This window comes from Cryptomeria japonica, chromosome 6, assembly GCF_030272615.1.
Source record: "Cryptomeria japonica chromosome 6, Sugi_1.0, whole genome shotgun sequence".
NCBI classification, from domain to species: Eukaryota; Viridiplantae; Streptophyta; class Pinopsida; order Cupressales; family Cupressaceae; genus Cryptomeria; species Cryptomeria japonica.
The window spans coordinates 56,313,994-56,331,901 of NC_081410.1; the positions used below are offsets into that span (position 1 = coordinate 56,313,994).

A 17,908-nucleotide genomic window follows, 5' to 3' on the forward strand; every position below is an offset into this window, starting at 1 on the left:
AAATCTGGTTGAGGGTGAGGGGGAGGGGATGGGAGGGTTGATCATTTTAGACGAATTCTCCCTCTTTGATCTCAGGGAGAGGATCTAGAGGTGGAATGTTTTCCTTGGGCTCAGGAGGGACTCCTGAATCCCCCTAGCCACTAGAGCTATTTGCTGGATTATCAATGGATGAGCTTGCATTTGTAGGTGTTTTAGGGGAAGTCTCTACCAATTTTAGAGGAGATGGGGACGGTAGTTTAAAGGCAATGTCAACTGCTATAGGGCCATTGTAGATTTCAAGTTCAAGATGATATTTGCAGTTGGTTGTTGTGAAGATGATTGGTTTGGGATGGGGTGAGTTGGTTTCCATGTTGACAAGCATTTTCAAATCCGAGGACCGATGCCACTCTTTTTCTAGGCCCACAAAACCCCAAGGAAGTCTCCAATTTTGAACAGGATTTGGGTATGCATGAGTTCTACCGGGAGGTATCTGAACCTAACCCATTTCAACATTTTCTTGAATCTATGCAAGCTAAGGCAGAAGTTTGGTTTCCAGTCTATAAAGATGGAGTTGTAGCCTTTATAAAAAACATATTTACCAGTTAAGAGTTCCAATTTTAGTGATTCGCTTCTGTAGTCTAAAAAAATAAAATCATTAGGGAGGATAGTGATACTTACCTGGCCCGCATATTCTTTCTCCATCCAATGACTAGTGGATTCAATAGGTTGCCCTTCCCCACACCATTTGGCAAACAGGCCTAACTTTCTGCAATGATCCCTCAGGCCTTTGGCAAATTTTTCTTCGGAGATCTGCCGGCAGTCCTTCCATGTTCTCGGGTTCCCACCAGGTTTGTTATGTCATACCTTTGTGATAGGAATAAGCTCTATTCGTTTAGAACCTGCATGCTGGGGAGCACGATCCTTGTGGGGATATGGTAGTCTCTGAATGGCTCCCCTCATGGGTAGACCCGAATTGGAATGGAAGTTGGAATGCCTTCATTCCAGACACCTATCACTGGCAAGCGTATAAGGCAGCTACTGACATGGTGAGGAGGCATCGATGCCATGGTTGCGTATTTCAACCAGGGGGGTCAAGTTTTCCCCTATGACAAAATTTGGAATAGCAGGGAGCTTGGGATCAGACCAAGCCCTACCCTCATGGCTCTTGAGTGAAATAGTTTGACGAGGTGCGAATGCATTTATCGGCTTGAGCCTGCAATTTCCTCCAGGAATTTTTGTTCTGGGCGACTTGCCATTCCCCTAAAGTGCGCTCATTGAGTATTCCAACCGTGGGTGGATCTTGAGGCCGCCGTTCCCTCCCCGGAATCAACTTAGCAGAGTATTTGGGCACGCTGTTGGCACAGTCTGCCTTTGTGGCAGAGAGAGGATGATGGCCCAAGATCGCAAAGCTATTTCCGTATAAACCTCGGTCTGGCTGATTAATTGGGAGAGTCTTCACTCTGCGAGAAGGCTCTAAGGAAATTCGCTTCTTGCGCGCCATTTATGTTTATTGTCCACTCACATGTTAGATTATTATTATTTTATAAATAATACAAAATAAAAAATGTGATGATGAAAAAAATCATTTTCTTGAAAATCACAAAATAAGCAGTGGTTCGCAATATATATAGTTCATTAAATTGTATCTACAAGTTTTGTCACTTTTAATGGGGGCACTCGCTCTCAACTATGTAACTTGTGCTCTAAAACAAATAGTTGTAGTAAATCTATTAGATTTTTTTTTTAAATATGTGATATTATGTTATATAATTTTAATTGTTCTTTTATTTCATATTTCATATTTAATAACATAAATATCTATAAAAATTGATACACTTAGTAAATAATAAACATATAAACATATTACACCATTCAAGCATGTGATTTGCCACAGTCAAGAGGTTTCTTCCCTATAGTATACCACTCCAGGGATGTGGTGTGTCACATTCAAGGGATCCCTTGAGCACAACACACACCACATCTTTTTAGATATGAAACATTATATCCTATATATTATTCTAGTTGTAAAAGAATTAAAATAAAGTATTAAATTCAAGCATCACAATGAAGTGAATTATCAAAGATCTAAGTCAGATGAATTGTATAAAGAGTTTGGAATATAAAGGATGAGATATTGTGTTAGTCCAATTTTGCATTAGTTTTTAATCAAGTATAGGTTATCAATAAGGTTTTCTAAATAGACTATTTTAAAAGGCCTATGAAAATATAAGTTCCTCTAAAATATCATGAATTTTAAATTCTGTATATAATAATAATTATTTATGATCTATAATAATTAAAAAAATTGTATTTTATTAATTTTAGAGTATGAATAATGCATATGGTAGAGAATATCAATTTATTTTTATTTAGAGTACTCAATATAGTAAGACCTAGAACTAGTGAACGAATAAGAATAGTAAAGATAATTCAAATTTCACTTAAAAAATCAATGATCCATTAAGAAATGTAGATATCTTAGTTTGAATATTGCCTTTCTCATTAGATAATAGAGAATTAGATTATATGAAAATCTCAATAAATTTTGTACAAATAACAATAATGTTTTAACATAACTTTGATATGATCTAAATTAGACAATTGATATTTTTTATTGGGGTTGAGTGTGTCTTTAAAATATAAAAAATGTTCAACTTTACTTTGGAAATTTGTCTAGTCAATGCTTCAATAAACCTCTCTAGAAGGTATAAAGCCCTGATATCATTTATTAGGTTCTCTAAAACTTCCACTTTATACTCATCTAATTATAATATAAATAAAGAATTGTCTAATTGTAATATAGCCAAAGACTCATCTAATTGTAATATAGCCTAATGGGCCTCTAGCCTTCTAAACACTTTCCTATTTTTTTTCAATTTCTACATTCTTTTTGCCCCTTCTTCCCTAGCTCAAGTGAACTCCTCTCTACACCATCAAAATTTCTCTGATACCAAAATTGATACAAATTAAACCTTTATTATTTGCAAGTGGTTCTTGTAAATTATCTCCATGATATACTAGGACCTAAAAATAATAACATCAAGTCTATCACAATAAAATACTAAATAAGGAGTCACAAAGAAAACCCAAATAGGAACTACCAAAAAAATAAAGATTGCACCCCCACAACCCAAGAACAACTCCAAAGAAGAAAAATGGATAAAGATTAGTAATTTACAATTAAATTATTTCTACACTAAAAAGACATACATCAAAATCACAATCTGTATGTTCTTTTACATGACACACCTCATTATTTAAATAGGTTTTTCTTTGGATTAGAATGTTTGCATCAACCTATAGAATAAAAAAAGTAGTAGATATTGATTGTTTTCAAACACCTAATTATTCCATTTGATTTAAAGTAAATATTATACTCAAAAGTGCAAACATTGATAATCATACTTATATTAAACACATCAAGGATGAAATTGCTACAACAACACTAAAATCCAATTCTTCTCATGGACTAGGAGGTGTGATAGCTAAACTAATTAGCTAAAAAAAAAAAAAATTTAACTAACAAAATCAAGTACAGATAAATAGTAACATAAAAATTTTTATCATAAAAATTAAAAAAATAATGCAACATACCTCATTGAAATCAATGACATAACTAACATTATCAATATGCATGATGGATAAAGTGGATGAGCTGATTAATAATGTATCATCCTATGGTGTTAGCTTCTAGAATATATAGTACATGCACAATAAAAAATAAATTCACATATTAAAACTTTAACTTTAAAATGCAAAATATACTATTAAATTTAATATTAAAATACCTATACATGATATTCAAACAAATTATGTGATATGTCATCATTAATCACCACACTATCTACATTACGACCTTGTATTATTTGATCATCCTCTACACTTATAATACATCTATACTGATAGTGATATCCCTTGTGCGAGGTTCCACCAACTATACTTGGTGGATCATAATCTCATCTATAAAAAGTGATAATTGTATACGATGACAAATTATGATGATAAACTATTGCAAAACCACAAAAGATCCAACCACATAAATCCTAGTTCTACAAATAAATAATTCATCATACACCGATGAAGAAACCTAAGAACATGCAAATCAACAAATAAGATAGTAATACTATTCACATGCCAAGTAGGGTTTCATCTCCATTGTCTCCTATTTCCATTGATCTTGTTTGATATATTTGCTCTCAAATGTTGTATGTGCACAAGAGCTCAACAGAGAATGGATTGTAGTTATGAAGTTGCTTGGTATCCTGAAGGATATATTGCATTAAAGTGTTAGAGTCATGAAAGTATGAGAGTATCCTCTTATATAGAAGACAACTTAGGGAACCGAGGGATAGGATTAATAAGTAAAAAGATAAATGGTCGGCTAGGATTAAAGGGTAGGTAGAAAAAATAATAAAATATGAAGGGGGTAGTTAGAGAAAAATTAAGATAAAAGTCACATGTGTCGTGGGGGAAAAAAGCTAATGAATTAATTAAATAAATAAAAATCTATTTAATTAATGGAAGGTTTAGAATAAAAATATATTTAATTAGTGGAAGGCTTAGAATAAAATAATTAAAATATTTATTTAATTAGTTTAGGAAAATTTTAGGTGTTTACATTTTATGCCCCTTTGAGACAATGCAGCCTGTCACATTGGCTCAAAGAAGATAAGATTAACTGATACAAAGTTGTTATGCTTTTCAAGTAGATCTAAAGCAAATATGAACTAACAATTATATGTAGATTTAAATACAAAAGATAAAGAAATAAAACAGGACACAGATAACATAGAGATTTAACGTGGTTCACCCAGAATGGGTTACATCCACCATACACAGTCGTCCAATCTTTCTTATTATCCAGCAAAAACAATACATCAATCTTACAATGCCTTAAGCATCTTAGCCACTGATAACATGCATTTTAGGGCAACAATCAAAGTTGGCCTTTTTAGGGTTTTATTACAATGTCGATTTTCATCAACAAAAAATACCCCCAAAAATACCCTGGCGAGGATACGTGCTGAGTGTATAGTACTTTGCTGATCAGTCACCACATTTCAACAAAAGTTTCCTCAAGACGACAATTATATGTGCCTTTGAGAGATAGGATGAAAAATTGTGTAAAAGATCGCAGACAATCTCTCGATAAGATCGGGGAAGGAATAGGATGACAAGGTTGCATGGGTGAAAAACTGACTCAAAAGGTATCAATGAGAAGAAGGAGACTAACACGATGGACTAGGGTTGCACATCCTATATACATGTCATAGGGAAAAACATCCTCATTTGCATCGACAACACTCAGGAGATCAAAGTAGATCAGAGAACTTGGAGAACTTAGAGAATAGTCAACAGTCTAGGAGAGATGGCAGAGAGAGTACATCGATTTGATCATGTCCAATGGTTTGATTGTCCAGAGGACATGGGTGAGTTGATAAGTACATCAACCTTTCTCAATACTTTTGCATGTATTTGGCTAGAATGATTGGGAAAAAAAAAAACATGGAAGTGGTGAAAAACGGTTTCAATGCATCTATGTCTAGTTTGCATGCGTCTATGACGTGCAAGTGTCTCTATGTTAGGTATGCACGTGTATATGATCATAATCATGTTTGTGGTTCAAATGTATGTTTTTGTGTCCTACAGGTCTGTCTAGGTCATAAGACTGCATATATGTAATAGGGGCGAGTTTAGGTTGACCAGCAATGTGTCTATGTTATAAAAACACGTCTGGGTGGGTTAAAACAACGGTTTTGTCATAAAGGCATGGTTAGGCTGGTTGAACGCGTTTGTGCTAAACAAAATAACGTCTATGTCTTCAAAGGCCAAAATTGACAGTTATGTGGTGAACATACACTTTCAATTGGATAAGCTTGCTAAGATGATTCACTCAAACAAGTATCGTATGAAAGACAAATTGAAGCTAGGATAGAATCGACAACCATGTGATAAACAAGTAGATCGCCAATTGGATAAGTTATTGAGATGATTCACTCCAATTATAATTTATGAAAATTGGTAGGCTTATGCCATTTTCTCTTGTGGTACTCACAAAACTCATCATCATTCCACCATGCAGGTTTTACTTTTGGTTCATGTGGTGGATTGTCTAGTATTGTTATAAGCTTGTTTGCAACCAATTTCTTAAATGCACTCTCAATTGGCTCTCCCAATGGAGTATATTTTATTAGATGATTTGATGGCCTTTGAGCATTTACTTTATTATAATTAGATGAACTTGCACCGGGAAAAGTCATTTTTAGTTTTACCATGTTTGCATCTACTACCCCATCATTAACTGTATTTTTTGTTTCAAAAGCGGGGTTTATCTTCCTCATTTGGTCCATCTTTCTTTTCCTTGAATATCTTAATTGTACGTTGTTCAATAATGACTTTCCCAATTGCCAATCCTTTTTCAATGACTTCCTTAAAAGTGGACAAACAAGATTTTCTTAGTTCATATCCAATGTCCTTGTTGACATTTTGAGTGAACATTTCCACCATTTGTTTTTGAGGAATATCACAAGAGCATCTACTAGCTAAACTTCTCCACCATTGTAAGAATGATGCAAAGGACTCTCCATTTTTTTGTTTGGTATTACATAAAGTGGTCACTAATACATCTATTTCAATATTGTATGAGAAGTGTTGTATGAAAGCTTCTGCCAAATCACTCCATGACTTGATTCCAAGTGGAAGTTGGGAGAACCATGAACCATAGCTTGTGTTGGGTCTCAAATCAATAGATTGGATAGGTTCTAAGGAAATGCCAACTCCTATGATCAAACCCTCCAATTGACTTGGCCAACTTATAGAGTGAACCTATTTGGTTACTAACTCTCTCACTTTAGGCTCTGCAGGACCTAGGCGGGTATACCTACTCACTAGTTGTTCCTTCAACTAATGCTTTTTATAGCAGATTTAGTGTCTTAATCTGATATCTCCTAGTCTCAGAATGGCATAAGTTTCTTAAACAGATTGATTTCAGATGTGTGTATTAATCTATGTATCTTATAAAGGTATATATGTTACACTTTGGCTAAATTACCTTACTATACCTACTCTACTAATCCTAATGCTTAAAAGTAAAGGGTAATTGGGATGGTTAAAGGGTTTGTTTACAAATGATCAGTGCCTTTCCTCTTATTTGGGCTACAGAGTCTTATATTTCTTCAGGACTTATTGTGTAAACTTATGAGACAGTTTTTAAACCCACCCCCTCTCGACGAGTCTATTAGTTACTGTTTCTTATGAGCTCTACTTCAATGTCTATATTGTAAACCACTTGAATGAATTTAACCCTAACTTTAAGAGACCATCCAAGGAAGAAATATAGGGAACAATTACAATTCACAAGTAAATCTTTTTTGATCCAAATCTACAATATGAAACACAAAATTTCACTAGAAGAACAAAAATAACCTTATCTCCTTTAGATAATATCACAAGCAATTGCCTTCTGAAAATATGTTAACTCTCAAGACATATGAGAAAGAAAATGCAACTGGTAATTTTTGATAAAAAGTTTAGAAGTACAAAATTGCCACCTCCTCTTGTCTCTCTATTCCTCTTTACATTTTACATCACACATATATATGTGGTTGAATGGTTTTCATACCCCTTTGGGTGAAAAGACATGCCCCTTTTAAATAAAAATAATTCCAAATCCCGAAATTGCCTTAGTTTATGTAATTAATTGTCACTTTACAAGTTGTTTAGGCATATTAGAGGTATTTTAAGGCTATTTTATGGGTATATAATGGATAAATGGTCTTTAAATGATGTAAATACCCCCTTTGGTGCTTCACAATCCATTTTTTTATGCCCATTATTGTGTTTATGTTATGGTTTCATATTGTGCAACAAATATAAAACATATTACTTGTACCTATTCAATATATATATATATATATATATAGAATTTTTCTCATTTCTTGTCTTGGAATCTGGAATTCTAAAAATTTCAAAATTTAGGGTTCCAACAGCTTGTCCACCTAAACTTCACAGGAATAGTCTCATCCAATATGTTTCCTTGAGCTTTCTACCTCAATGTAAGACATGAAAAATTGTCTAATATGTGCTTTAGGATTTCCCTTGCCTCTATACTTCTCAAATTGGTGTCACAAAATGTGGAGAAAATGGAGGCATTGGTATGCTCTTGTCAAATGGATATGGACATATTTCCTCTATTATATACTCTTGCTTTTGTACATTCATATTTGCCATCTGATTTTGTAAATACTTGATTTGTTGATGCAAGTCATTACTAGTTGGTGTCTTATCTATTTGAGTTACTCCCATGCCTGAGCCACCGAGTGGAGGAGGAGGGATATAATGCATGTATGGATGATATCAGTCATAGATGTGTTCATATGTAGGGGGAACATAATTTTAGCTAGGATATGCACCACTTGGTATGATGTTAAAATGAGGATCACTAGGGCTAGGATGATTGTACATGTCATGACCATGAGGGTAGGAGGTATTATAAGAATGATCTTGAATATTTCCCCCATATCTGGCATGGGATCTCCTTGTTTCATTATTTTGAATCTTACCTTGGGTATAATAATATGTATTGGCATGATCTTGAATATTATCATTTTGTTGAGCATATATAGTAGCATTTCTTTTCCATAAAAAAAGGGCGACCACGAGGTTGTCCATGAGAGTTTGTAGAAAAATTGTTACGAGTATGAGTGTTGGTGACTTTGGTATTTTGAAATAAAGATGAGGGCGACTCAGGAATGAAATGATAGTATCTCCTATTACCACCAGTATATCCTCTAAGATTTGGATTTGCTTGATTCACTTGATTAGGATCATCGTCCGAAATTTTTGACACATCAAAATCATGAGGTAGTCTTGTTCAACTTTGTGCCATTACTTGAAAGAAATGTTGATGGTCTCTTCTCATAATTTCCTCAACCATTCTATTGAGCCTTGGATCTATTTTAGTCTCTTCATTGTCTGTGGAAGTGATGGATTCATTGTTTTTGTCATTGTTGTTTTCATTCTCTAGTGGATTACAACAATCCTCAAAATTTTGTAGGTTGTAAAATTCATCTCCATCAAACTCATAGGTTCTCTTGTTGAGAAATCTTAGAGCTTCTTCGACTTCTCTTCTATATTTTGTGAATGGGTTTCAATAATGAAAAAAACCTTGGCTAAAATGGGAAATGGAAGAAAATATGAAGACTATGGAAGACCAAAAGGAATATGAAATGGAATGAATCTAGGGTTGTCTTGAAATATACAAAAGTGTAAGTCTAAAATAAGTGTGATCTGAAGTAAGGTGTGACTTCTAAGGAGATTATACATCTCTTGATGAGGTAAGTTGACCTTGACTAAAGTGAACCAAATGGAACCCAAGATGATAGATTTGATGTGGGAACCACCTAGTGATATGTTGTAGTATGTTTGCAAGATAAGATGAGGACCAACAAACAAACTTTTGACTCTAGTTTGAAAAGTGTATACGAGGATTGAAAATGTGTGACAAAGCCATGATAAAGACTAGTTGACTAGAAATGAAGATCGAAAGGAGGTTGCCTTAGAAGCTCTTTGATCTCATAACATAGACACGTCGTGAGTTCACAGATGTAGTTTTAATCTAGACAAACATAGTTTCTCAGTGCATGGATGTGTTTTCATTATCAATGATGCAATTTTTAGTTTTGAAACATAGATGTGATTTTTCCCTATACAGACATGACTTCATAACATAAACACAGTTTAACCTAATACAGACATATTTTCTGATGTTTTCAACAATTTTCTTAGTTTTCTCTTGTTCAAAGACGCAATTTTAAACAACTCGGATATTGTAGTATATTGCACAGGAAGCGTTTTAAGACAGACACATTTTAACCAATTAATACAATATTCTTTGAGTTTTCGATGAATCAAATATCCGATTCTTCCCTATGCAGATGTTGTTTAATCTGAGATATATATGTTTCAAGAAAAATTTGGTACAATACCCTAAAAAAAAATGTAGTTGTTGAATGTGACCAAATCTTAATTTTTATAGTCTTGTAGCAAGAAAACACGACAATAAATGAAGACACAAGGTCTGAAGGTGTTTTGTCAAATTTTGATTCGTAACGTGCATGTTAACAAGATTTCCACTAGTATGATATAGGTTGAAGACACTTGAAAAACATGCACAACCTAGGCTAGAAAGAGAAACCATTGAATGGGGCCCCCACAACATAGAAATATATCAAACAAGAGGACAAATAGAGATTATGGTAGCACTGGCTCCCCCACCATAGCACTCACTTCTTGGACATACCAAATTATCTTACCGTGAAGATCTAAAGATCTTTTAATTAAGGGATTCATGTCTCATCCTAAGTGGGTACATGAGGGGTATTTACAAGGTACAATCCACACACCCTAAACTATCAAATGTAGGGATTTTGGGCCTCTAAAACAAAAAGTATCTAGTAGGGAAACTTCAACAATCCTCAGTGTCTACACATGTGGCGATGGCTCATTTAAGAACCCGTTCCTAGTCCTGAAGAGGATTTTAATGCATCTCACACAAGTGTGGATACTGAGGGAAAACCATCGGTGTAGATACACATCACCAAGTCATCATTGTTTTTGCCTAGCATATTAATTTATATAGCGGGCTGAAGAAGTATTGCTTGGGTCATTCCCTCTCACTTCGCCTTATGGGCTACTTGGGAGGTAGACCCTTCTAGATAAAAAAAATAAACTAATAACAATTTCTCTTACACCCAAGGTCCAATGGAAGGTGAGTGTAGAGGATACTTTTCTTTTCACTTTAGGGTTAAACATAAAGTATGCCAAAGACACAAGACATGCCAAACATGTTCTTTAACCCAAAAATGAAAATGATGTGAGCCCTAATTAGATTAAGAATTGAAATGAAAAGACACACAATAAAATTACCCCTGCAACAAAATTATTAGTATTTTTCAATAATCAACCTCACCTACAAGCACACTTATTAGGTAAATTTCAGAAAATCAAAATCGAAATGTGAGAGTGAGGCCTTAGACAATATGTTCTAGAAAGTTGCTTCACTTTGTTATTCCAAGTAAGGGGTTAGGACAAATCAAAATCTAAAAACCATAAAAGAAAGGACCAAAAATTCAAAACTGAAAATGTAATACACAAAAACGTGCTTATACCTATTGTAAATGCGAAAAGACCAAACATAGATGGGGCAATAAATGAAACTGTAAAATTCAATTTCCAAAGCACAAATGTGGAATCAGAACACATATACGACAATAGAGACCACATATGCAAAATCCTAGAGACCCTGTAACACCTAATGCAAAATTTAACGCAAATGTAGACAAAAACGCAACAGACATGAAATAAAGACGTCTAGACGTGATGAAATTCACAAATGCGATAATGCAAATCTCAAACGTGAAAATAAGTGACATAGATGCAGAAAACATGAAACCTACAAAATAGAAAAAACAAAACAGAGATGCGGATGCAAAAAAATGATTCGTAAATGTGATTTCTCCTGTAATTGTTGACCTACAACTTGACAAAAAAGACTAAAACTACAAAAAGATATTAAAAACTAAGGGACAACAGTTCCACCAAGCATGCTAAAATGTATACGATAAAAAATGATGATGATAAACTATTGCAAAACCACAAAAGATCCAACAACAAAAACCCTAGTTCTACAAATAAAGCATTCACCATACACCAATGAAGAAACCTAAGAACATGTGAATCAAAAAATAAGATAATAATACCATTCACATGCCAAGTAGGGTTTGATTTCCATTGGACCTTATATATCCATTGATCTTGTTTGATATATTTGCTCTTGGATTTTGTATATGCTCAAGAGATCAACAAAGAATAGATTGCGGTTGTGAATTCACTTGGTCACTTGAAGACTAGATTGCATAAAAGTGTTAGGGTCGTCAAAGGATCAAATTATCCTCTTATATAGAAGATAACTTAGGAAATAGACGGATAGGATTAAGAGGTAAAAGGATAAATGGTTAGCTAGGATTAAAGGGTGGGTAGGAAAAATAATAAAATATGAAGGGGATAGATAGAGGAAAATTAAGAGATAAGTGACATGTGTCATGGAGGGAAAAAGATAATGAATTAATTAAATAAATAAATAATCATTTAATTAATAGAGGGAGTAGGACCAATTAAATAATAAGAATATTTATTTAAATAGGGAAAGGATAGAAAAGGCTAAATGAATTAATTATTTAAATAAAAATCTATTTAATTAATAGAAGGCTTAGAGTAAAATAATTAAATAAATAAAATATTTATTTAATTAGGCTAGGACAATTGTAAGTGTCTAAAAATAATAACTATAGCATGGTGAGGTCCATCATACTTTTGTCTCTCAATGGCCTTTTTGCTTCATCATCTACTAGACCACAAGACTAAGACATTTGTATGTCATACTATATAAGGGTGTTCATGAGAGTAGTATGGGCATGGAGAGTTTTTACCTCCATAGGCTCCTTAATGGTTGATGGCACCATCACATGATATATAAATTTTTTGGCTAGTGGTCTTCATTGACGTTTAATATTCGATAAATTTTTTGGTCTATCTTGAGTAGAGTCTCCACCTCTATTATAAAACTACCTCAAATTAGAATAATTAAGAAAATTTGTTAAGGAAAAAATCTTATTAAATTTCTCTCCAAAAGTATACTAGAACCTCATGGTTATAACATAAAAGACTATAAATGATCATTGTTAGGACCCGGAGGCAACTGAGAGGGGGGGGGGGGTGTGAATCAGTTGTCTATTAAATTGAACCCAAATATAACTTAATAAAACTTGATACATAATACCGGTAAACCAAGATTAATGTCGGTTGACAATTTAACAGATAATAACAGTACCGGTAAAGTTTAATGGTACTGGTGTTGATCACACATAATCTCAGAAATGAGATCTTACATTAAATAGTTTGAATTTCCCAAAAGCTTCTAATTTATCCCTGAGAAAAGTAACCCAACACATTCTAGACTAATCATTCTAGAACAATCATCAATGATTAGCATAAAATATCTATCTCCTTGTAAGCTTCTAGTTCTTGCTAGACCACATAAATCAGTATGAATTAAATCAAGAACATTATTGGATTTCTCTGGAATACTCTTAAAAGTTTCTCTAACTTGCTTTCCAAATTGACATTCCTTACATATTGGATTGTGAGGTTTTACAATCTTAGGTAAATCCCTTACTGCCATAGTAGTACTGATCTTCACAATGCCATCAAAATTTACATGACAAAGTCTCTTATACCATAACCAACTTTCATCAATATGTGCAATCAAGCATTCTTTCTCATTATTAGTGAAGTGAAAAATATTACCTCTAGTCTGATTACCGGTTGCAATTTCCAAACCAATTCTATTCATGATTTTGCATTTACCATTCTTGAATTGTAATTGAAATCCCTTTTCAACTAATTGACCAACACTCAAAAGATTATGCTTCAAACCTTCAACATAATAAACTTTGTCAGTATTGTGCTTACCATCAAAAGATATAGTGTCTTTTCCTCTGATCAAACAAGCTTTATCATCCCCAAATCTTACTAGACCTCCATTGTATTCCTGAAAGGTTAGGAATTTACTTTTATCACTAGTCATATGATGTGAACATCCAGAATCAATGATCCATTCATCCTTTTCTTCAATTTTAGCTAACAGGGCCCACTCTACCGGTTGTATAGTAGGTGCCGCTTGATCTTCTATTATTGCAACAAAAGCCCATCCATTGTCTATTAGTTCCTCATTAGAATCATCAGTAACTCCTTCATCAGCATAGTAACATGATTTGTCTCTATTTTTCTTAAATTTGTATCTCTGATATTCAGGGTTAGGCTTGTATGTTCTTTTAGCTTCTTCTTTCAATCTTTCATGTCTATCAGGACACCTAGATGTCGTATGACCAATTTTGTTGTAGTTAAAATATTTAAATGGTGCTTTACCTTCATACTTACTTCCAACTGGACCTTTAGGCATTTTCCTTACAAATAGTCCTTCAAGCTCTTCAAGTTCTTTATTCTCTCTTTCGATTTCTTCAATTTCTCTTGCATAAAGTGCTTTCCATTCAGATTTCTCAGATGATGATGATGATGATGATGTAGATGATGATGATTTGAAGGCTAAATCTTTCTTAATTGTAGCCACAAGACCAAATTCCTCAAGTTGAAAAGCTAAAAGTTTTCCAATGAAGGTATCTCTAGATACTTATGTATTAGGCATTGTTCTCAATTCATTAATAGCAGTTACTTTTATTTTGTATGCTAGTGGCAATGCTCTTAAAACTTTAGAAACAATTTCATCTTCACTTAAGGATCCTCCACAACATGGTATACCCAAAACAATTTCATTAACTCTTTCCATAAAAACAGAAATCCTTTCATCTTCTTCCATTTTCAGATTTTCATACCTGACCCGAAAGCATTCCAGTTTTGCAATTTTGACAGTGGTATCATCTTCATTCAATGTCTCCAATTTGTCCCAAATAGCTTTAGTAGTAGATCGGTCTGATAATCCCATGATTTTCTGATTTGATAATGCGCTCAAAAGTGTTTCTCTTGCTTTGCAATCATTCTCCTGATCTTTAGCCAAGGTAGGAGGATTAGGTTGACTCTGTGTAGGACCAACATAGCCATTCTTTGTAGCATCCCATATGTCTCTTCCAATGCAATTCAGATGTGTCTCCATTCTGATCTTCCATATACCATAGTTAGTTCCATCAAGCTTCAAACTCTCCTTCCTGAAATAGTTAGTTGCCATAGAATCTCCTCAAGTTGTTAAACTTCTACAAAAAGAGGACTTAGCTTTGATACCAATTGTTAGGACCCGAAGGAAACTGAGAGAGGGGGGTGAATCAATTGTCTATTAATTTCAACCCAAATATAACTTAATAAAACTTGATGCATAATACCGATAAACCAAACTTAATATCGGTTGATAGTTTAACAAATAATAACAATATCAGTAAAGTTTAATGCATGAAATAGAAAGACAAATAACATCCACAACACATAATACAGATATTTGTACATGGAAACCCTGTAAGGGGAAAAACCACGGTGGGAAACCTTATCCACAATTAGATGATACTACTGCAGATAGTATGTGTGTACAAATAGGGTCTGCACATGCAGAAAGGCCAACTGCTTAGAGCTCACTGCTCAATCACAAAATGAGAGTCACAATGACTACAATTGGATGGTTAAATCCAATGATAATATACTGCTTAAAATAGCATCTTCATATGTTGGATTCAGTACCGGTAAAGCTCTGATTGTCTTCTTCATACCTTCCTTGAATCTTCAAATGATGTCTGCATGAGTAGCTCTGTTTATATTTGCATATACCTTATTATATTCCTCTTGCATTTCTTCTCCATAATCTCACAAATGAGATCTTACATATATACCAAAACCTAAGACCAAATGTGTAGGTCTGCTCACTAAGAATATTCCAATTAAATCAATTACAAATAAATCAAGATGTGATGTGTATGTCGGCCTAATGCATTTACAATAATAACCAATCAATAAATCATCTCCATAACATGTTGTGCTGATCTGGAATAGATAACACTTGTCAGTCCATAACCTAGACCAATTTACAGGTAACAACAAATATGCAAACTCGATTAGACCAATAACCAAGTCACCAAAACCAAGTGTCCAAACCATGTCTTCGACATAACCAAGTAATCTCCAAATGATAACAAGTCATCCTCCATGCCGATGAACAATATAACCTGTCGGTGAACCAAATACTGGTGACTGTGCATAAGTCACTGAACATGCCAGTGAACATAACCAAAGATTCTTGAATTTTTTCTAGATTTGATGGGAAAAAAATACACACAATCAAATCCGGAAAAAATTCAAGAATATAAGATGGATTGTGGAAATCTCATAGCTTTAATAACCAAAGATCTCCAATGCTCATAAGTGTTGATAAGTGTTGACATCAATGACAAAACCAATGCAACACATCCATAATACCAACAATCATTTCCCATGTATCACAAAAATATATTTTTTATGTTGAAATGATTGCACCAATAAATTGAAAATACATTCAAAGTCATTGGAAGGGCTACATTGAGTTGGGATGATAACTTTGTGCATTAGTTATATCTGTTTTCTTCACTTCACTAGAAGATATGTTTTTGTGCTAAAAGGAGATCCATCACAACTTATATTGCACTTGGAATCTTGTGATTTGTTGATCTCAGGGCCCTGCATTTCTGAAAGGACTTTGTAGTTCATGAATTGGGCTTCCTCAGCGAATACCTGATCCCAGATAAGCATGCCATCCACACCCACATAATCCATTTCAAAATCAGACTCTGATTCAATACATTTCTCTGAGCTCTGATTTCCAAGTGAACAAGTACCCATTAACTTCTTTGACAGAAGTCCAGATCCAAAATCTTCAGTCCATCACAGGCACAAAATCTTCAAACCCACCTGTAATCGATGATTTACTACTCATCCCAGGATCCATCAAACTCTTTGTACAGTCCAAGCCCGATTTAGGCCTTGTTATCTTCCGCTTCTGGTTATGCGCCATTGGCAATAGTTTTCTCTTTTTACAACCATCGAACTCGCTGGTTTGGAGCATTTGAACAGTGGGATTCAGATTATGAATGACGGCTTGGAAGGAGGACATCATCTGCTGAGGTGTTTTCTCTGTGAAAGCAAAACGCCTCTGCATTTCTTCGAGTTCTCTATCAATACTTTCCTGCTCCTTCTTCAGTTGAACAACCTCCATAAGAATGGCGTCAGCGTCCTCGTCCTCGTTAAGCCTCTGTAAATCCTCTTTCAAATCATATTTGGGACCCAACTGACGAATGGACCTCCTTCGACGAATTGCATTGAGTAAGTGCTTTTGGCCTCGAAGAAAGCATTCGTGCACAAATTCCCATCTATCAGGATCCACTTTACGAAATCCCTGAAGGATCGTATTAAAGCAAGAGTGAGATCATAAAATGTGATCTAATATATTCATAGAGAAAGATATTCCATTTTCACAGTTCACTGTGCCTAGTTTCTGGATTCAACTGTATAAAAGTTATTTGTATCAAACTTTAGAATCATATTCTATGATTGATCATCAGAATAAATTTCTTCCACAGCTTTCTCATCTTCCGTTAATACACATAATTAATACACACTTAAATCCAAAATCTAAATACACTTAAAATATACACAATCAAATCTAAAATTTCCATCTCTATTTTACTCACATATGTGTTGAGCTGTCGAACGAAACTAGAGAAGTTGTAGTGTTTGAAGTAGCGAGGGAGCAAATGAAGAGAGAAATGGTGGGGATCTTTCACCAGAAAACTGTTATTTCCTGCATTCCATGAGACAACACTGTCAGTTGAAGGGTCCTCAACAATGGCGTATATCTTTGTTAGAAATGGCTTTGGGCTGTGTCCTTCCATTTTCTTTTTAATCAAGAACAATTTTAGACTTTTTTTTTGTTTTTTTGTTTTTGGTCTGTATTTCTAGACTTGTGTCTATCGTCGACCTGGGATATTTAATTGACGTTTAGAGTCGGTAAAGTAGGCGAGTTAGTTGACGGAAGACGATTCGCGTAGTTTCAGGATATCTCAGCGGGTTTTATTTATAAAATTAAAATTAAATATTCCCGTATTGTCGAAGATATTTTTCAGTCTCTGTATTGGTCAGTTCAACTATTAATCCCCAATAAAAGTGAGCAAAAGTCGACAATCAATCATTCGTATATTAAAAAATTTATTTAATATAATATTAAAGTATTTCCGCCGAAGAAAAAGTGAATATACAAAATAGTATTCTATTCAAATATTAGGAATGGCTAGGAGAGCTAGGGGAGGTGGCCGTATGGGTGGTTGCAATAGAGGCAGAGGTA

The 17,908-nt window shown here is 34.2% G+C and overlaps 1 protein-coding gene across 1 annotated transcript; it reads right to left on the reverse strand.

Moving 5' to 3' along the window:
- Positions 1-16,444: 16,444 nt before the first annotated feature.
- LOC131064174 (heat stress transcription factor A-2-like) lies at positions 16,445-17,459 on the reverse strand. The gene is made up of 2 exons (XM_057998207.2): positions 17,259-17,459; positions 16,445-16,963 (listed from the first exon to the last, which is right to left on the reverse strand). The coding sequence occupies exons 1-2, from the start codon at positions 17,457-17,459 to the stop codon at positions 16,445-16,447; spliced, it is 720 nt and encodes a 239-aa protein (XP_057854190.2).
- Between the last annotated feature and the right edge of the window lie 449 nt (positions 17,460-17,908).